Source organism: Crocodylus siamensis, chromosome 3 (assembly GCF_052110815.1).
Source record: "Crocodylus siamensis isolate JL-2025a chromosome 3, ASM5211081v1, whole genome shotgun sequence".
Classification (NCBI taxonomy): Eukaryota; Metazoa; Chordata; order Crocodylia; family Crocodylidae; genus Crocodylus; species Crocodylus siamensis.
In genome coordinates, this window is record NC_143397.1 from 137273210 (window position 1) to 137294366 (window position 21157).

Consider the following 21157-nt stretch of genomic DNA (forward strand, 5'->3'; position numbering starts at 1 on the left):
TCTCACTTTTTCTTTAAATCTTCCTATGAAGTTTTTTTGTGTTACACCTTTTGAAAAGAACACCTTTTGAAAAGAAGACTGGGGGTATAATTAAACAAAAAAAAATAGTGTAATTGTAGCATGTGTAGCCTACCTATGCTAGTTTCACCTGGCTAGTATGGGTAACAAAAGCAGTGAAGATGGGGCAGCACAGGTTTTAGTTGTCACGAAACAGAGCATTTACCCAGGGTTCCTGAAGAGTTAGCTGGTTGCTAGGGGGTTCTAAAACCTGTTGCTATTTTGTCCCTCCTTTTGTAGCCAGTGCTATCTTAGGTTAAGCAAACACAGTTATGCTTGTGTGCTCTACAACTGCACCTTGTTTTGTTATGTAGGTGTATCTTGAGATTAGCATTGGCTTCTTCTCTTGAATGATCCAATATTCTTTTATTGAGCTTGCTCATCCAAGAGACTTGTAAACAGCGAAGGACAAAGAATTCAGCAAACTTTGCCCGTGCCGTTCATTGAACCCTGCACTCCACTCATGGAGATTCTGTTGCTTCCAAGATTATTTTTCAGATTCTCTCCCTGGCTTACCAGCAGGCAGATGACTTCAAGCCTTCTGGAACAAAGGGGACTTTTTTTTCTGTGAAATCCTTCTTGTGATCCAGAAAGATATGTATGATGTCCCTATCAACAGGGGAGTTCTCCTTTAGTCTGAATTGCTCCCAAACTCCCTGTTAGGTAAAAGGGAGGAGCCATCTCTCCATATGGGCCCTAATCTCAAATTCGTTAATTTAGCCCAGAGGCTATTGGATATCACAAGACTGTGATGTTGTTGGGTATATAGGTTCATACTCAGCATGGACCAGTGTTTTTGTTGCATTCTTTTTAATGAGGCATAGTTCATTTACCCAGGAAATGCTACAGAATTGGGCCCAAGATCATTTTCCTTGGAGGAGGAAATCAGCTGTGAGGTGCCACCACTATAAGCGTCCATATCTTTGTAATATAATAATTTCTGATGAAGTTTCAAGCTGCCAGTTGATTAAATTTCATACTGACGGCACTTACAAATTAAACAATTACACTTAGTGACTTGTCTGCTGTTGGTTCAGTTGTTTGTAGCACTGCTGTAGTGCCATTAATAGCTAACCAGTTTTTAATGAGTTGTAGCTCCTTTTGTGTGAACTAGAACTTCCATAGTTTAATGAAAAAAATTAAAAAAATGAAGATAAAAAAGCTTCCTTAGCTCAGCATGCTTCCTTTTAGTCCATTTTGCTGGGATCTACTTTCCCAGAGGTTAGTAATCCTATGTACTAGTACGTTTAGTATTCCTCACATCTCAAGGGACTTGAGAACACTCCACAGAAGTTTTTGGAGTTTCTGGAATACCTCTTATCCAGTCAAAGATCTTTAGAAAAGTCCGATTGTGCTTTTAGCAGCCCTCCACCCCATAAGATTGGTTTGTCATCAAAGAACTGATTACTCATTTAAGCAAGGCGTGGGAACTTTTATGCTCAGTAGCCTTTTTGTCATTTGTGAATCCTATGGACATCTGTGGTCTTAAATTACCAAATAACCTATTGCTGCCCAGAGCAAAATTCACCTGTTATGTAGTTGTAATACCCTCTATCAGGCACAGAGGTTTTTAAAATTTTTAATATTTTAAAATGCCAACAGCACCTACCATTTGACAGACTGCTCATGCTTGCTGGCAAATAACTCTAATCTGGGCTACCAGTTTCAAAAATGACATAATCTTGAAGTCTCTTTTTCAGAGCAATATGGTGAAATTACATGCTCCAGATGTCAGGTGTATTTCTCCCGTTATGCTTTAACATCCCTTGCAGAGTACATAGAAATTATATATCGTGGATTGAAAGGCAGCCATATGGAGTCATGTCATTTTATATTTATGCTTGAGGTTTTAATAAGCTTTGTAATAGTGTCTGAGGCTATAAATAATTATGATCTTTCTCTCTTTTGCAGCCTTTTCCTCATTGTTCTTGTCATTTCAGACATTATGGCTTTGGTAAGCTAATGTTGGACATTCTGTACAAATAAGATCAAGAAGCAGAGCACTCTTCTAATTCAATCTAGAGATATCTGAATTAGTTTCAGACTTCAAAGTTTTTAGAACTAGAGCAGTGAGTTGAATCAAAGCCCTGGCATAATTTACAGATAACTCCCCCAGTCTCTACCCTTTGTATATCCTGTAATGAATGCTTCTAAAGAAGTGTGATTTGTACTACTTCAGCTCTTTTGCTCTGTTTTAATGTATTTCCTATTAAATATTTGGGGAACTTACAAGAGCAAAGGAGAATGCTAGTTTTATGTGGATGCTTGAGGTAGGTAGTTCATTTTTCAGGAGTTTTCTTACCTGTTTTGAACCAGGAGGTCTCAAAATTATAGGGGGGTATTTTAGACTGTTCAAAAGGTGTGGAGGTATTTAATAGTTGCCCTTTGCATGAGTAAGGCTGAAAAATCCACTTCACAAGCTGTAGTTATAAGAAAAAATCCAGTTACAAGTTAAAAAAAATATACTTGAACAGTGGCTTCAAAAATAGCTGTACATTACCATGTTTTGCCATGGCCTGAATGGGAACTCACTTGGGCCCTCTCTACATGTGCAGGTAAAGGCACAATTGGATCTAATGCCTGATCCACACAGTTGAGACTCCTACCATGCCACACATGAATGGTGGGAGGTGAGATTGTGCGTTAGAACTAATCATTACATTGCCGGTGTAGGAGGAGCCCGATCCTGTGCGCTGCCTTTACCTGTAAGCAGCAGACATCCGTGGCTGGGAGTCCCCTTTCCTGAGGGAGCTCCTAACCATGGAGGCTATGCACAGCCAAGACCAAGAGTCCCTGCAGCTAACAGGGCTCTGGGTCCTGGCTGCACATGGTATGCATCCAGGACTGAGAGACTCCACAGCTCATGGGGCTCTGGGAGCCAGAGCCCTGTGAGCTGTGGGATTCTGGGTTCCAACTACATGTGAAGTGTAACCAGGAGCCAGAGCCCTGTCAGGTAAGGGACTCTCAGTCCCGGCTGCAGGTGAAGCGCAGCAGGGCCCAAGATACTATGCGTGTCTGGGGGTTTCACGCACCCCTGAGTCTTGGGGATCACGGTAGCCACTATCCCCAGGGCTTGGGGGTTAACCCCTGTAGCTGGAGCCCTGTCAGCTGACAGACTACCAGATGCAAGGGAGACCTTGCTGCATATGTAAATTAAAGCTCGATAACAACCAGCTATAAAGTTAATACGCATTTTTGAGGTCTAACTTTATAGCTGGTTGGAACTTTTTATTGTGTGATATCTACTCTGCATGCAACCTGGTCTCAAGGTAATTGCACAATTAAACAGCTAATTGTGCAATACCTGTAATGTGTAGAGAGGGCTAGAAAGAGATAGTTGCTGTAATTGTGCTCTCACTTCCCACATACCCTTTTGGAAGATTTGCTTCAAAGTTATAAAACATACCCTTTGTGTTATGCTCCTGCATACAGCATCATGATTGGTGCGATTCTGCCATGTAAAGCAAGGGTGTCAAGTTCCCTTAGCTTCCTGTGATCCAGATCCAGACCATGGGGAGTGTTGTGGGCCAGCTCTGGCTCCACCTCCAGGGGTGGAGCAGACAGTGATGGTTTTAATTCCCAGAGGTCCCTGAACTACAGGGATTAGCATAGCCATCACTCACCTCTCCACTGCCAACACACATCCCACATCAGGGCTTCATATGCCAGAATATGCAGTCCAGATCTTTTGATACTCAGACATAAGAGAAATAAAGGGCACAATTCCTTACAAAATGGAAAAGAGGCTTGATATAAGGGGCCTGGAAATATCTTTTTGTTTTAACAGATCTCTGAGTACATGAATAATAGTTGTAGTAAGTTAAATAGGAAAAAAGATTAAAATATCATTGAACCACACATAGAACTAACAAAATCAATTCAATTAGATCCACTTGACAAAGTTAAGGTAATCTTCTTTATATAGTAGACCAAAATACATTTAAAATGGTCTTTAACTTGTATCTTCTTCCACTTAAACTTCTTGATCTTAAAAGTTTGGCGAACACTTATCTGATATACAAAGTAGTGTTAACTACAAAATCTTGACATGCAATTTTTTGCAATTGAAGACAATGTAGGTGCCACAAATATTCTAGGTGATCTTTTCAGTGGAGTGAGTTATATATACCTCACTATGACAGTTCCATGGATCAGCATTCTGCTGTTCTCTTTCTTGAAAGTATTATTCTGTTTTTAAAATGTTAGTATTTGTTCATTTTTGAAGTAGCTTTTGAGGGTTTTTAAGGATTGCTATGTAACTCTGCCCAGCAACTTCAAATTCCCCCTTTCAAGTGGGTGATGGTCCTATTTTTAATAGCTTGCTTCTAATTTCTGAGTTATCCTTGAAAAAACAAATGTAAAGTATGTGTTACCTGAAGCCACTAATTGCAGAAGTACTTCTTGGGCACTTAAGGCTGCTTTGCATGTGTGAGATGGGGAGGAGTGGTCCAGAAGGTCAGTGCGAGGCATGTCATGTTTTGACTGATCCCAGATTTCTGGTAACATGAATCCCCCCACCTCCTTGGATGGCAGGGCATTACCTACCTCTCTTTGCTGCCACTTCCCAGCCTGAGTTCTATCTGAGTAATTATGAAAACCCTCCTGTGTGACCTGCCTTCATGGGTATGAAATGGCCACATAGCCAGGGCTGTCTTGGTCCACCCCAAGCCATGTATTTCTTTTTGCCAGTTTGGGAGAAGAATTGAGGCATGTTTTTATCCTTTCACAGGAAAATAGGGAAGTGTTGGAAGAGGCTTGACTTTTCTTCCCAGGATCTTGTTTCCTATAGGAATAGAGGTAGAGAGCAGGGACAGTATACTGGGTGGGTGTAGAACAAGTTTTAAGGGACTGCATCTCATAGCAGAACACTGAAGAGAATTGTACCCATTCTTAGTGATGCGAAACAGGTTCTCAGACTCTTCTTTCCTTGACCCCAAATCATGTACACTTTTTTAGTAACACTATATTGTGGGCTTCATTCTTTCTTCTGTTTGTCATATTTCCCATGGTATTTGACAGGGGTCAGACTTGGGGCCAGGACTCACGTTGGGCCGCCCGCCAGTCTGCCCAGTCTCACCTGCTAAGATTTGCTGTTTCTATAACTGGTGAAAATGCAGGAGGCTGCCCATTTTAATACCCCAATGTCAGGGGACACTGTACATGACCCCGACCTCCCCATACTGTGTCTCATGCCTTGCAAATGGCATTCCAAAACAAGTATTTAATTTTTTACCCAAACTTGGCCTCACCACATCTGAGGACTTATTGGGGTCTCCCTCTCACCCAAAACTCAACCTCACCATGTCTGAGGACTTACTGGGGTCTCAACTCCTGTTCAGCCTCCAGCACAAACTCAACCTCAGGCATTCGTAGACTGACCTTAGCCCCTATGCCCCCTCACTGGTACTTCAATTCATTCCCTCATACTAGAGTCTCTGGATTACAAATCCGTTTTAAGTCTGGGCCAAACTCAGTCCTGTGTTTGACCTCTCGCATTCTGCCCTTGGCTGGGTCACACGCATACCACCTCCCTCTCACTGGGGCCTCTTGCACTGCACCCTCTCTCACCAGGCCGCTTTCATGCCACCCTACCTAGGGCCACTCTCAACCTGCCCTTGCTCCCCTGAGTGACCCCATTGGGCTTTACTGTTCACATTCTAACCAGCACACATGCAGCCTTTCAGGTTCCTTGAGCTCCCCTACTCTGTGGCACTGGCGTTGTGCCTTGCACTGGGCTGACTCTACCCCTAGCCCCTTGCTGGGCCTTTCGGTCCCCCTTTTCAGAGGTCACTGGGGTTTTGTGCCCCAGATGGAACTCGGGCATCACCCCTCGCTGGGACCAGCTCTAACTGATCTTCCCCCTTACTGAGGTCAACACTACGGCCCCTATATGGGGCCACTCTGCCCCCTCACTGGTGCCATTCTCTGCCCCCTTCTCACTGGGGCCTCTGGGGTCTTCCACCCCATGGGGCTCAGATATCCAGGGACATGTCTGACCCCTGTGCCTGTCCCTAGACTTGGGTATCCCACTAGGATGTGGGGGCTGGGGTTTTAAGGCACCGTGACCTGCCTTTCACCAAAGAGGTAACTGGCCTGACATTTCTGGGGGACTGTCCTGCCATGGACAGCCCCACCAGACCACCCTTCCCCGGCAGGGTGCATTTTTCTGTTATGCCCAGGACCAAGCAGGCCTGCCTGCCCTTGGTCTAATTCCTGTTAGGCTATATGTTGTTCCTGGGGTCCTCTCTCACTGACCCAACTCTCTGAACCCGCATTGGGTGCTTCCCCTCCAGAGGCTGAGTTTCAGCCTCCTTCATTCCAGACTGAGCCTTTCTCACTGAGCCTTTCTTTCCCTTGACAGTGATGTTGCCCCATCGATGGGACCTTCAGCCTCCTTAGCCTCTGGTGCTGCCTCCAGGCCAGTCATGGTGCCAGATAGAGCAACATGGCCCAGGCCTGTCCCTCACATTGGGCTTAATAGCCCTTTGACCTCTTGGCCCTCTTGCATTGACCAGTTGGGGTTTGTTGGCCTTTGCCTTAAAGTGGCAGACACCAAAGGTGCTCTGCCACAGTATTATATGTAATTATTAACTTTGACGATCACCAATACAGATGGGAAAAATGCTATTCAGTCGTATAGATTTAACAATTTGGTTTACTAAAAGGCAAAATAGAATATCATAATATCTTTTTATTGAAAATTATATGAATTGAACAGTCCTCACTGCAGTATATTTGCTTGCCAAGACTGAATCAGCTGTTCACCTAAGGAAGAGGATTTTTGCTATCAAATGGATATATATTTTTAGTCTATCAAAGGTAATTGCATGACCCCCTTTATGGTGTATTAGCATATGCGCTCTCATCTAATTATTCTCAAAATGTACACCCAAAATAAGAAAGAGTTGCTATTCCCATTTTACAGATAGTTAACTGAAGCACAGGGATTAAAGTTGCCTGACATCAACCAGGAAATCTGTGACATAATTCTGTTCTTTAGGTCACTTTGGCCATTGTACCCAATCTGAGAACCATTATTCTAATGGAGTGGTTTTGGCTTCTCTTAAACAATGCTGTCTATTAAAAATCTTCTTTGCCCTTCACAAGAAAACATGATAGAAATATTTAATTTGCTGTCCTTAGCCATTTGTACTCAATACTAAATTTATTCTAGGCATCAGAATTAGATTTTTGCTGTTTAATCCAGATTAACTTTCCTTTAAAGATCTTGCCCTTGTTTTATTGAGTAATTAGAAACATGGAGAAAATCTGAATATGTTTCTAATGTTGTCTTACAAGTTGTGCAATGTTCATGTACTAATCAAACTTGTTTTCTTATTTCCTAGCACTTTTTCTTTTTGGTTAAAGATTATGGAAGTTGGCTGGATATTGGAACAAGGTACAGTATGTTTCCTTCCAATACTCCCTTTACAGGGCATAATTGAAGGTTAGTAGGTTCATAGGTTATTTATCTGTTTAGATTCCTGTAATAACAACCCAACATATGTGACCTGGAAAGAAATGTTTCAGAGAGAATACAAGTTTCAGATTTAGGTTTCCGAAGTGGTTATATAAATATTAAATAAGTGGTAAGAAATAATTTGCTAGTGTGTTTAATGGACAATATGTTGTGTTACAAACCTGGCCAGTTGTCCCTTGAAGACCTTGTTCAAAGAGAAGTTGAATAGTAACCTAATGTTAATATTCATCACTCTGTGTATTTTTGCCCTTTCCAAACTCACTCCATTGCTGTCCATTTTCAGGACTCATCTGAAGCTTTGTTCTTGGCTACATTACTACAGTTCCTGGTGGGAGTTAACTGCAGTATATTAGATAATGGAAAATCATATTTTAACACCACAACTTCATTGTTTTCATTTATGGGTGATGAGTGGTTCCTTCTCTCTGATTTCTTAAATGCATGCACAGATTTGGAAACTATTTTCTAGGGAAATGCAAGAGACTTCAAGGATGTGCTATGTAACATGGAGCCTATGTCTCCTGTTACTTTAAGGGCAAAGCTGCAGCTGGTAGAGCCCAAGCAGTTGAACAGGGGCTAGGTGCAAGAGGGAAGGCAGGAAGGAAACACTGCTGTTTATGCAGTTTATGCAAAGGGACATATTTGCAGCTAGTCAAGGGAACACCTGACCAGAAGGGGGCAAAGTTTAGGGGGAATATCAACCCTAAGCCTGAGCCAGGGAAGGCAGTCTGGTCCTGCCAGGGAAAGAGTTCCTGAGCAGCAAGGCTGCAAAAGAGTTCCTTGCTGATACCTTGCTATCCTGGGAAAATGCAAGTAGGATACTGATGGCTTGCAGGGGAATGGGACTCGGGGTAGTGTGTGGAGTTCATGGTACAGCCAGGAAACAGATGTTTTATGTTCAGACACAGTATGGAGTTTGGGCTATAGCCAGAAGGCTTATTTCTTTATTATAGTTTATAGTGGCAGACTGGGTTGCAACTATCAGGGGTGGAGAAGGTCCCAGTAGTGCCCAAGCAGGATGGAGACAGGGCCATGAGACCCAGTGCCAAAATAGGCAAGACTAAGGTTGGAGTCCACCTGGGCTAGAAGGCCCAATGAGAGGAAAGGGGCATTGGCTGTGAAGTCCAAAGCCCTAACAAGGGGAAGTGATTGAATGGCAACATCTCCAAGGTATGGGCATGGTGGCTACAGGGGATGTTGAAGGCCACAAATAACCCACAAGGCAACAGGTGCCCAGGAGGCATGGATGGGCCAGGAGGGCCCATCTAGTGCAAGTCTAGGACTGGGACCAGCGGGATCTGAGAAGGAGCCACTAGTGGTCAGACAGATTAGGGTTTGCTCTAGGACCTTTGTGCAGACTCCCTTTTTCATATTCTAATAAATTCAACAAAGGTGTGGCAGGGGAGGGAAGAGGGAGGAGACCCTAGAGGCAGAGTAGAACAAGAGCTGCGTGGCCACCAGAAGGTGTCACAACTGCCCGCTACACTGTGTTTGTCAACAAGAAGCTTTCTAACAGGAATTCTAGGATTCAGTGAGCAAAAATACAGTATGACTCAAATCTCAAAATAAATGTTTCACAGCGTACTATCTATAATAGTTACATATCCATTGTCTAGAGAGGGCTGAAATGTCTCCTGTATCAAGGTGTGCTTAGGGCAGAATGTATCGGGGGGTCAGCAAGTGAGTTGATTATATGTAACTTTAATCGTGCTGCTTTGTGTGCACATCCTGTGCACTGAGCAAGACAAAAATAGTTTGTGGATTATGTAATGGAAATCTGTATTGAGGCAGCAGGCAGGAGGAGGGAGAATGCACAAGCAGGCTTACATTTTGCTTTAAATAAATTTTGAGTTCTTGTCTGTGCAACTTAGGGCTCAGCTACATAGTTTTGCTTATACAATTGAAGTACAGTCAGTCAAATTGTAAGGGTGTGTGCACTTAAAGCTTTCTTGTGGTCGTATTACTGCTGGAAGAGCAGCACCAGCTTTGTGACCAAAAGAAGGCTTGTACTTCTGCCCAGCAGCCAGCAGAGAGCACTTGTAAAGACACCCCTGCTGACTGCTGCTGGTTCAATGGCTGTGCTTTCCCAGGGCACACCTTGCTCCCTGTCGGTATACTGGATGTAGTGGAGCCCCATGGGTGTGCATGTGCTCTGATAGCTTCTCTGTAGCAGGTACTGTCTGCCACCAGAACTGACAGCAGAAACGGTTCTGTGTAGAGAAATCCATAAATAATGTCATGTAATCCCACGGTGTGTGGAACTCCCTAGGTCTTTGAGGAAAAAGGTATATTCTTACAAACAAAAGCATTCCTTCTATTATGTCATAAGCAGTGATTCAAACTGAATGTGAACTCCTGGCACTAGGGACCGGCAGCTTTAGAAGGCTATTTATGCCTGGGGAGGGATACACTGCTGATCTTACTGCTGAGGGTTCCTGGGTATGGTGCAGGAAGGTGGCCTGGCTCTTTCCCATCCCCTCACTTCAGCTGCTTTGCTAATTCCCAGACATTCCCTTGAAGGGTGTTGCTGCTGTTCGAACAGAAGCCTGAGGATAGCCTTAGAATATCCATATTTGCTTCTGGTTTTGGGGGCTGCCAGAATTTCCCCATGTAATTCAAAAGAAAGAAATGGTCTTTTCATCCACTTATCTTGACAAAACCTGAATAGTGTTTCACGGGACAAAAAAAAGCCACTTTCTTAGCTCAAGGCATTGGCTGCTGCTACATTTCAAAGGCTGTCTGCAAGCAGTAAGTTAGAGCTTCTGGGGAAAAAGGCTATATGAATCTTTCCTGAGAAGAAATGTTTGGCACCTTAGGAAGCATTAGGCAGTTCCTCCAGCTCTTTGTGGCACTAAAGTGAGTGTCTCACTTGGAGAAAGATGTATAGAAAGTTAAATATCACTGTTCACAGGATCATTGAACGTAAAGAGACTTGGACAAGCTCTGCTTATTTGTATGCAGAAGCACTTGGATTATTCCTTTAGACCAGGGGTGTTAAACATAGCCTACAGGCTGGATCCAGCCTATGCAGCTGTGGTATACAGCACGCCAGACTACTGGTGGGCAGCTGAAGCTGGAAGCCATGACCAAGGGAAGTGACATGCCCACAGACTGTCTTGCCGGGGGTGGGGCTTGAGCCGCAGTAGACATAGTGAAGTGGCAGGGGTTGATACAAGGGCTGATACAGGCCAGTTGGTCTGTTGCCACTGCTGCAGTAAGTGGCCATTTGCCCACGCAGGCTTGCCACACGGTGCTTGTCCCACCTCCTCTGCTGCTGCCCCTTGCCAAAGTCACCACTCCTATCACTGCTGCTACTGTGTGCTCCAGGCCAGGCAGAGCTAGAGCTGGAGCCATTGCCACATGTACTGTGTCAGAGATAGTGCAAGGAGCTGCATGGTCCAGATCCAGCCTGGAGTACAAATTCAGGTTGATGCCCATGCTTTAGACTCTTCATTGTTAGGTTCCAAATATTCAGTAACTTACGAACCTGAGCATATGGGGTTTTGCCTGTTTCTCAGTGGTTATGGCTTGCTACATACACTGAGCTTAGCTCTTTATAAAAAGGCTTTGAAGCTAGGTATTTTCCTTCCATTTCAAGATTTTAAGAACTGAGTGAAAATGTCCTATTCAGTGAATAGCAGGCCACCTCATTACCAGTGTGCCCTGCCTTTCCTTCAAATACTCCATCTGGGCTGATTTTAAATGACTCAAATGTTTACAAACATATCATGCTACTGAGTCTAAATTTTCCATTTCCAAAATTCATCCTATAACTCTTTTTTCCATCTCATACTGTTATTCTCTCTTTTTTTAGTGTTTCCACCTTGCAACAGAATTACAACATTCCACACTTGTTCCATGTAGTGTTTGCCTTTCAAAGAGCCACATCCCATTGTATAGGTAGATACCAGGGGTGTCAAACATATAGCCTATAGGCCATATCTGGCCCATAGAGCTGCTCTGTCTGGTCCACTGGGCTATCAGTAGGCAATTGGAATTTGGTGGGGTATGGCGGGGGGGGATGACCTGCCACAGGAACAGGGGCCCTTGGGCTCCAGCAGACATGGTGATTGGTGGCAGGGGGGCAAGCAAGGGCTGATACCAGTCACTTGCTCTGTTGCTGGCCACCATCTGTCCTGGGCTGCAGTTCCATTGTGACCTGGGCAGGATGTGGCCTACAAGGAGCCCCATAGACCAGATCTAGCCCAGGGCACGAGCTGAGTTTTTTTACACCCCTGCTGCATACAGTTTGCTGGCCTAAATTGTGGTGCGTCTCTTCCAAAATTAGTATCTCAGATATTGTGTCCCCATTTTGTACATATGCATTAATTTGATTTATTCCAGACTGCAAATAGCTTTGTCATCTAGATTTCAAAACTTCTGATGCCTGTCTTCTACCTGTTATGTGCATCTTTCCAATTAAATACATTTGTAAATTTAATGGGACTGGGTTGCTCTCTTCTTCCAGGTCATTTATGAAGATGTCTAGATGACACCAGATGTAACATTGATTCTTGTGGTACCACAGTCAGTAATTTGCCAATGTAACATTGATTTCCCTACTCAGTAAACTATCAAGTAACTAATTTGTTTATAGTCTTTGAGAAATGTTTTCAGCCTCTTATCTAAAGCTGGCATCTAAGTCTGTCTGAATTTGTTTTGCACGGAGAATTAGTTCTTGAAATAAGAATGAGGTCAAATCTTGAAGCTTTCTTAACAGAATTCTTAATGATACTTTCTTATGACAGGTTCCAGGGTTTTCTATAACAAGGCATAAGTATCCCTTACCCTTCATGTATCTTGAGGCAATCATAGATTGTATAATGGGCATTGGAACCTTCACTGTTTTTTTAAATAATTGTCTCTGGGAAAATGCAGCCTGTTCCTATCCTTCATATAACCATCCATAAACTGTATACATGTGCACTTCATTCTGACAGATTCGTACATTTTGAATAACAGCCTTGTAGAAAGAATGCCAAGCTTCTCAACTTATTTTTATTTAGAGTGTCTTCTAAACCTTAAGACATACTCTCGTTGACCTACAGTATGTCTGAAGGCAGGAATAGAAGAATAAACTACTGTATCCTTTTTTTTTTTTTATAGGCTGGATGCTATATAGTTTTATATGAACACACTTTACAGCTACTCCCAGATTTTTAGATCAGTAAAACTGACCTGCAGAAGATACAGAAATAGATAAAATCTAATCCATTTTACAGCAATTTCAAAGTTCAGAGGGTACATACAGATAATGCACATGAAGTTGTGTCTAGGTTTCCAGGTGCACAACTGAATATGTGAAAGAGCTGTGATAGGAGTGCCCTACTGCAATGCATCTGTTATAGGACAGGTCCAAGTCCACAGTACATTTACTGGTGTCTTGTGTGCTAAACTAGCTGTAGTCATGGAAATTCAGAAAATCTAGACCTGACTCTTACAATTGAGATCTTTTAAACTGGAGGTGAAGCATTTTCACCAGTAAGTTTTTGATAGAGGAGCCAGGCTTTATGCTGCTGTAGTGAACTTTTGCTAGATGCAGAGAGGCCTTGCAAAGATGCTGAAATTTCTATAGGTTTAGAATTAGAAATCCAGGCCTTGAGCAAGGACTAGGGAAACATTCTCATGTGCTGAAAACACTGTTGTATAGGAGCTTTAAATAGGATCAAGTCCTCTTTTTCCCTGTTATCTCTTTCCTCTTCCCTTTCTTGCCTCTTAAATTATAGTTTACCTCTGTTTGAAGTAACTTGTCCCATCCTGTTATCTCTTCTACCACCCTGGTGCTCTTAACTGTTCTCTGATTTCCATCAGCCTTACCTTATCTCATCCATGGCCCCAGTCATCCAGCCTTTGGATATCTCTTTCCTACCATCATTCGTGTCCACCCTTTCCTTCCTGTCCAGACACCTCTTTTATAAGTAGAGTGACCATATGTTCAGGTTTAGCAAGATAGTACTGGATTTCAGAGGCTGGTCCTGGCCTGCTGTTGAGAATTATAATAGGTGTCCTTGAAATGCAGGGGTTTTGGGGTGCAATTTAGCTGGGAGTTGGAGGAGTGTGGAGCACCAGCATGCTACCCCAGCCTTGCTGACTTGTGAGAGCAAGGAGGTGGGCAGAAAGTAGTGCCCTGGATGTCCTAGATTTCCTTATGGTCAGCCTGTTTATAACCATCACTCCATTGTGGTCCTGTTCTGTTTCTTTACAACCATTTATCCTTCTTTTACCGCACCTGCCTCTCTCTTCTGGAGCTTGAGATATTACTGGAGCTCACATGAGATCATCAAATAACTATTACCAAATGGATTGTAAGCATAGATCCAGTCCAGGTTTTAGCACACTAGCATGAAGAGAAGACATTGAGGCTTTCCCCACTGCCGAAGCTCAATACTGTCTTTCGCTCTGGGAGTTTTTTTCCTTTTTGTTTCTTGTAAATTACACCATTACCCCAGCACGAAAACTAATTTTCCAAGCTAAGCTGCCTGCAGGCACTGTAGGACTGGTTGCTGATATCTTCCGATACGTTGGCAGTATGCCACTATGTGATAACAAATGGACTAGAATTGCTTTTAATTGTACTAGTGCAATGCACGCTTTGTGGCCTGACTTAATCTCCTCTCTTTCCCAGGCTCTGGTATTTCATATGGGAAGCACAGCCATTCAGTCTTATGCAACAAGGAAGGGAACACTTTTTACTTTCCTCTTCATTTCTTTATGAATATGCGAAGGAACCAATCTCCAGTACTTTTTGCAAGGACTGGTGCTGTGCAAAAAAGAAAGCATCTCTGAAGAAAAGAAAGCCCTGTAAATGTAGCTTAGAAATTATCTGTGGCATTTACTGGTAGCTTGGGTAATTCAAAGAGTCCATCAGCAGCTGAGGAAACAGCAAAACAGACTTTTGTGATGGAAAGGAAGACAATGAAAAGGAGCTGGTAATCAGTTCTTTATTACAGTTGTTCCATTGGTGAAAACTCCTGATCCTCCTTTCACTATCTGTGCTGACTCTTTGCGTTCAGTCAAGAGATATTTGGGACAGGAGAGGATAATCATACCTGGAGATGAGGGTGGAGGTACTCTATATCTGTGAGTCATCAGGAAGCTCTGGAAGATGAGTTTGCCTGCCTCATTAACCCATAATCTCTCCCTTTCCTCATATTGAAGTCATTTATACCATTGCAGTAAGGCCTAGGAAGATGCATGAGAGAGAGCCGAATCCAAGAGAGCATTTGCTGCCAATTTTGAAGCTGGTGGGTGTCCTTATATCATTCCTTTCTCTTCCCTCACCACTGATCTCCAGGGTTATGAGGTTGTTTTTGTTGAGATTCTTTCCTTCTCTCATGCCTGACAGCTCCATTTCAGAGGCTGGGAGTGACTGGATAGCCTGAAGTGCTCTTGATGTTTTCTGCTCTGCTACCCAATGGTCACTGTGGGAGAAATAATGCTCAGTTCCTCCCCAACATCATCTCTTAGCACCCTGGTGTGGCAGCACATCTGATTCAGTCTTTGGGGTGGAAGGAAAAGTAAAGTGACCATGCAAGTGAAGTATTGTGAGCACCAAGCATTTCAAAATCAGGATTCAGGTCCAAACAATATTAAAACTAACTTAAAGATTTAGGGGTTTTTTAATGGAAAAAAAATTAGGTGGTTTTTTTTTTTTATTTACCTCCTGCTTTTTCCGTTTCACATTTCCAGGCTTTCTTGTTTTCTGAAGCTTGTGGAGGCTAGTGCCATTCAAGCTGAAACTGCAACCGTAGGACCTGGGGATGCTGGTACATGAGATGCAAAGGCTGACTGGAGTATGGTAATTACCACACTCCAGCAGACTTGATCGAGTCTATTCCGACAAGCTGTAATTACAGCACGTTGGAGCAGCTTCCTGGCTTGTGTATAGGCACCCATGGGTTCTATACAGCTGTCCCTTGGGGAGGACTATTCCCAGAGGATTCCCATACCTTTCCACAGCTCTGGGGCTTTAAAGAATCCCTCAGTCTGGCAGGCACTGTACCATGAAGGCAGGTTGGGTTAGAATTTGGGTTTTAGCTGGCAGTCTTATGGGAAGACTGGGGAGTTGGGCAGGAAGGGGATACAGATTTGCCCTTTTTCTTATAATGTTGAAATTTAAACTAGGACATAACACAGCCAGCTGGGCTTCAAGGGTCAGGTGCCACTTCTGAGGTGGAACCACGTTATTTGTGTGTTAACTCTTTTGGTGAACTTCAGAGTCCAAAGTGTGGTGACCAAGTTAAGCATGTCCTATGCCTGACACAGCAGATCTTGCATGATCTGTTTCTAAACTTGGCACATTCTCCATGGAAGCATAGCTGGAGCATAAAAATAGCCACGTACTGCTCTATTTAGCTAAAGCTGGAAAAAAATATTTTTTTTAACTGAGAAACAACATAGGAAGAATGGGTTCTCTTACATAATTTAAGCCTGCAGTGAATTACCATTTAATTCACTTTAGCAAGCACTCATTTTAATTACAGTCTGTGTGCAGTTGGTAGCTTTGTGCAGATGCAATCTGTAGTTTTATGAGGTTTATGAGGTACAGTGCTCAGTTGGAATGTGATCAGTGAAGTCCTAGGCTATACCCATATGTGGATTACTTGTATCTTTGTACTTTTCAGACTTCACATTGCTCAAGGTATCATATTTATATTAAATTATAATCTACTTGTAGAAGTGATTTTAATTACATTCTTTTTAGTGATAACCGTAATCTAGGTAGGTGAAAATCTAGTCTTGCAGGTACTTAACCTCAGATGGGCTTTCCTGATTGTTAGGAAACCTCTGAAGGTATAAAACTTAAATAGTTTAAAACTGAGAGCTAAAACCAGAATAGTTTTATTCCTCCATACTGGTCAGTGGCCAGGCTTTTATAAGTTGAGATCTAGTGTTTCTACATTTCACAGAACTAAATTATGCCAGGCTGGTGCCAAAACTCAAGAGTTTGTCACAACCTTGGGGGTCTTACAGATTGATTGCATCAAAATGATGAGCTTTGCTGCTCTTTCACTGCTAAAATGTCAAATAAAATGAGCCCTTGGGCAGAAATTCCAGATCATTAAACCTTCAAGTGCTCCTCTGAATCTCTTTTTTGTAAATAAGTACAGACTGCATTGGGTCTGAAGTTATCCTGCCCTTTCTAAAGAACCATCTGTGTTGAGAGAGGAGATGGAGAAAAAGATGCACTAGGAAGTATGGATACAAAACACTAATGTTTTTAGGAATCCTCTTAGAAAAGTCAGTTATTGTGCTGATGGTTCTTGATGCCAGGGTAAACGCATCAAGCTAGTTTGAAATATTCAATGAGTTCAGAAACTGATCCCATTTCTCAATGGCTGGTGGTCTGTATCGGGTACAATTATACTAAAACCTTGCCTGTCACTATAACTTGTAATGGCCCTTTTTCAGATTATCTCAATTAGCAGTTTCTCTACTCAGTAGCAAGCTGGCCCTAAACTAAAAACAAGACCAGATCAATAATTACATGTCTAAAATCATTACGGAAACTACTTAACTGGATTTTTCCATTGCTTTTCTTTTTCAAGTATGTTCTCTTCTGACTTCCTCTGTTGCAGCATTAGCCACTTTGTCCTTGTGATGTCTTTTACCATCTTCATGATGCTGCTGAACGGATTGGCTCAACTGCTAACGACAAAGAGAATTGAACTTTGGGGGGTGACTAAATACCACGCCACGTGATAGAGCTAGAAATACTGCTGCTGCTGTTTTTGAGTCTTCAGCCAGTCATCAGCTGTGGAACATAAATTTGGGTAAAGTGAAGTGCCAAAGACCCATCAAAGGGACCTCCTTCTATCGATGACAGGAATCAAATAAATATCTACTCCTGTGACTGAAATTGGCATGTAGGTAAATAAGTCTCAGTTTTGTACTACCTACATGTACATATATTTTTGCAAATAAAAACTTAAATTAAGTCCTGTTGAAGAGAATGATACTTGCTTCTTTTTGGTCACTGACTTGTTTTATTTAATATACTTGCAAAATCATGCCTCGTCTCTGGCAGTGGCACAAGAGTGTTACAGACCAAGGCACAAGGGAGGTAAATATGAGCAGATGGCTAACTGTTGATATGCAGTGTGTAAAATAAGCATCAGGTCACTTAGGAAGTCAGCTCTCCTTTTGCAAGTCCACGTAGATGCTCCTTATTTGCATAGGTGAAGACAACACATTGGGACTGGTGGACCTTGATTTGGTTTGGGTACTTGGTATGTAGTGTCCACTTTCCAATGCAAATATTTTTTCCCCCAGGCCTGCTTCTAGTGTGCTGTTGCTGAATTTGCCATGTTTTGCAATAGCTTTGTATGGCAGCAACACAAAATACTTACTGCCCTATGCTACCCTGAGAAAGCTGAAAACAGTGGTCAAGATGACCCTTGTGTAGTCCTGGATGGATGTACAGTGCCCATTCACTTTTAAAACCTATTAGGGATTGCTTCTAGTAGGGGAGTCGAACTCATTTGGCCCATGGACTGGATGCAGGTTGCTGGGCTTTTCCAGTGGAGTGCTACATGTAGATCAAGTGGGGCTGGCATATGCTGCACACAGCCTACAGGGCTGGATTGGCTCTGTGTACTGACTCTGGTGCATGGACCTGATCCAGACTTGCTTAGGGCTTGTGTGGGACAGGTACTTCATGCAGCAGGTTCCCCAGTGCCCACAGCCCCAGGTCCGGCCCACATGCCAGACTAGCTAGGATGTCAGCTCTAGCAGCACATGCAGTATGTGGGGTTGATCCAAGACCCATGGGTCTTGGACTTGGCCCTAGGTTTGGCCCATGAGCTGTATGTTTGACTCCCCAGTTTATGAGGTCTGTTATGTGACACTGTAGCCCCTTCTAGCACCTAGAGCCAGATCTTATGCCAACAACCCCAGGTTTATCAAGTAACCCAATATGCACACCCACAGCACATACAGTTCAGCATTTCACCACCCACTGTGCTTAGTGTTTGCGTAAACTATGCAAGGGTTGTTGCTGCCAGGGAGCACTACAGAAAACAAGGTGTTTTGTGGTTGCTTTCTCTTTCCTCTCTGAATCCATCTGCAACCTGGTTTGGGAGCAGGTCTGCGAACCATATATCCTTTGGAAAGGGTACTGCTGAATATCCCCATGTGTTCTAAACACACATTTTCTTCATTATTTACAAACCACATCCTTGACGCAATTGCACCACAGAATATCAGCTTGCCACCAGTCCAAGCTGCAGCCAGCACTTGCAGAACCTGTAGCAGATCAATTCAGCACAGTGATGGCCAAAGCTTGAGCATGTATGCTGGGGGTAACTTCAACAGTCCATTCCCAGCCATCTGGCACTGAAGTGTGGCTATGCAGCTGTCTAATACTGGAAACTAGTCCTTTCTGCTGAAAGCCTGGCTGGGAGAAACCAGTCACATACATTCATCTGCTGCTGAATGCTGCTCAGCATCTTTTGGGCTGACAGCAGAAACTTTGAAGCACTTCCTCTTGTGTTTGCACCTTCTAGCAGAGCATAGTATGTTTGTTGATCCTCTGGCATCTCACAATGGACCCCCACTGCTTCTCATTCCCCCCACTAAGCCTTTATGGCTTATCCCAAACTACATTGTTCCAGTATTTGCAGGACCCTGCTGGCATGTGCTGTACCCTTGTTTGGCTGGATCATCACCCTGCTTCTTTCCTGGAACAGTGTTAACGATTCTTTGGAGCATGGCTACAGCAGCCTGCAACCAGAATATGAGTGCTGCTCTTGTGCTGTGTCCTCAAGGCAGTCAGCTGGAAGTGGGCAGAGGAAATAGACCACTTTGCCTTTTGGGACAGTGAGGATCCTCAGCACTCACTGAGGATAACTTAGTGCAACTATGCCATCTATGAGCACATTGCCTCCTGTATAGCTGCTTGGGGACAATTGCAACTGGCACCAATACCATGCCAAGGCCCAAAGTATTGACGCTGTTTGATGCCAACTGGGTCTTGGTCACTTGCAGGGTGATTTGTGCCTATTATGAGGCATTGTTGTTGGATTCTGGCTAGCAGTGATACCATAGGCCCCTGACAGGTGTTACACTTAAGATGTAATTAACTGGTGAATTACCTCTTATGTAGTGATTTGCCCATATGTTCAATCAATACTGATGTGATAAAATGAGAAATAAGCCACAAAGTTATTCCATAAAATATGTGTAATAACTTTGTTGCTGATTCTTTTCATCCCTTTAATTAAATGTGTGGCCACTGCCCAGCCTCTAGAGCACATGAAAGCCTTTCAAGATTCCTGTATGCTCCAGAGGCAGGGAGGCCCCACAGCTGATTGGGGCTGCCACCTGGCATAGGCGACTGGTAAGGTGTGCACGGGGGTGCACATGCCCGTCCGATGGGACCAGTGCCCCCCCAATGGCCAACACTGATGCTGTTGGTAGGGCTGGTGCCCCTCCTGACAAGGCCACCACCATCAGTGGCTTTTGTGGGTGCCCTCCCCAGATTCAGGAGGCATCAGTCAGTCATGGGCGGAAATGTACCGTATGTTCCCTTAGCTAGAAGCCTACTCAGCTGCTGGGTGTGCTTTCCTGGCTGGAAACTCTGATCATTTGATGGGGCTCCCAGCCACAGGACCACATGGTGTGATCCTATGGCTGGGAGCCATGCTTTCTACCCACTAGTGCATGGGGGACCCCAGTATTGACAGGCCGCTGTTTGGCTGACTGCAGTCTCCCCCACACTTTCCAATCTCCAGTTGACAAAGGACCTCCCCCCCGCAATCTTGTAAAGCACTTCCTCACATTTAACTTGAGGAGAGCATGGGTTCTTGATAGTGTTTTACTGTTAAGTAAAAAGTTCTTTTGGTTCACAAAGCAGTCATGAGATGTCCTAGGCCTTGTTCAGTCATGCCCTTCTTCCAACCTGTGGCCAGGCACTGCTAAAAAGTGGCTAACAAGAACGTCCTAATGGTGGTTGTGTTCCTGGGGCTTGGCCTCCGGTGCCATGTAGCAGCTTAAAGCTGGGGCCAGTCAACCTGTTGTCTAAGCAAGCCGAAAAAGCAGCAGCTTATTCAGGCACAGTAGAAATTGCCAGTTGTGCATGACCTGGCAATACGGAAGTTGCCGCTAGACTGTTCTCAGTGGTGGAAGATGACAGAACAAGGAGCAACGATCTCAAGTTGCAGCAAAGGAAGTTTAGGTTACATATTATGAAGAATTTTCTCACTAGGAAGGTAGTAAAACACTGGAACAGGTTACCCAGAGAGGTGGTAGACTCTCCATCATGGGAAATTTTCAAGACTTGGCTAGACAAAGTCTTGGCTGGGATGATCTAGTTGGGGATGGTCATGCTTTGAGCAGGGGGTTGAACTAAATGACCTCCAGAGGTCTCTTCCAACCCCAGTTTTCTGTGATTCTATGAAGTTCTGCCTACTTAAGTGAAAATTCTTGGAGGTGTGCTTGATATCCTTTGCTTTTAAGAATATTGACAAGGGAAGGAGCAATTCTAACCTTTAGCTTACTTTTCTCCTGGTAACTAACTAACTAACACGTGCACGCACGCACACACATACCCATGCACGCACACATCCCCATGGTGACATTAACGAGCGTGCCTAAACTAGTGGTTCTCAGCCTTTTTAGATT

The 21157-nt window shown here is 43.6% G+C and overlaps 1 protein-coding gene across 4 annotated transcripts in view; it reads left to right on the top strand.

Moving 5' to 3' along the window:
* Window positions 1–17479, top strand: part of PIGN (phosphatidylinositol glycan anchor biosynthesis class N) — a 162044-nt gene extending 144565 nt beyond the window's left edge. For 3 of the 4 annotated variants that reach the window (XM_090039316.1, XM_090039317.1, XM_090039319.1), the window contains 3 exons: window positions 1969–2011; window positions 7404–7456; window positions 17116–17479. In XM_090039316.1, the coding sequence (XP_089895442.1) occupies window positions 1969–2011; window positions 7404–7456; window positions 17116–17239 (220 nt within the window). In that variant the 3' untranslated portion in view covers window positions 17240–17479. Of the gene's footprint in view, window positions 1–1968; window positions 2012–7403; window positions 7457–17115 lie in introns of those variants that run through there. The other variant, XR_016441351.1, reaches the window with a different exon arrangement.
* Window positions 17480–21157: the final 3678 nt, after the last annotated feature.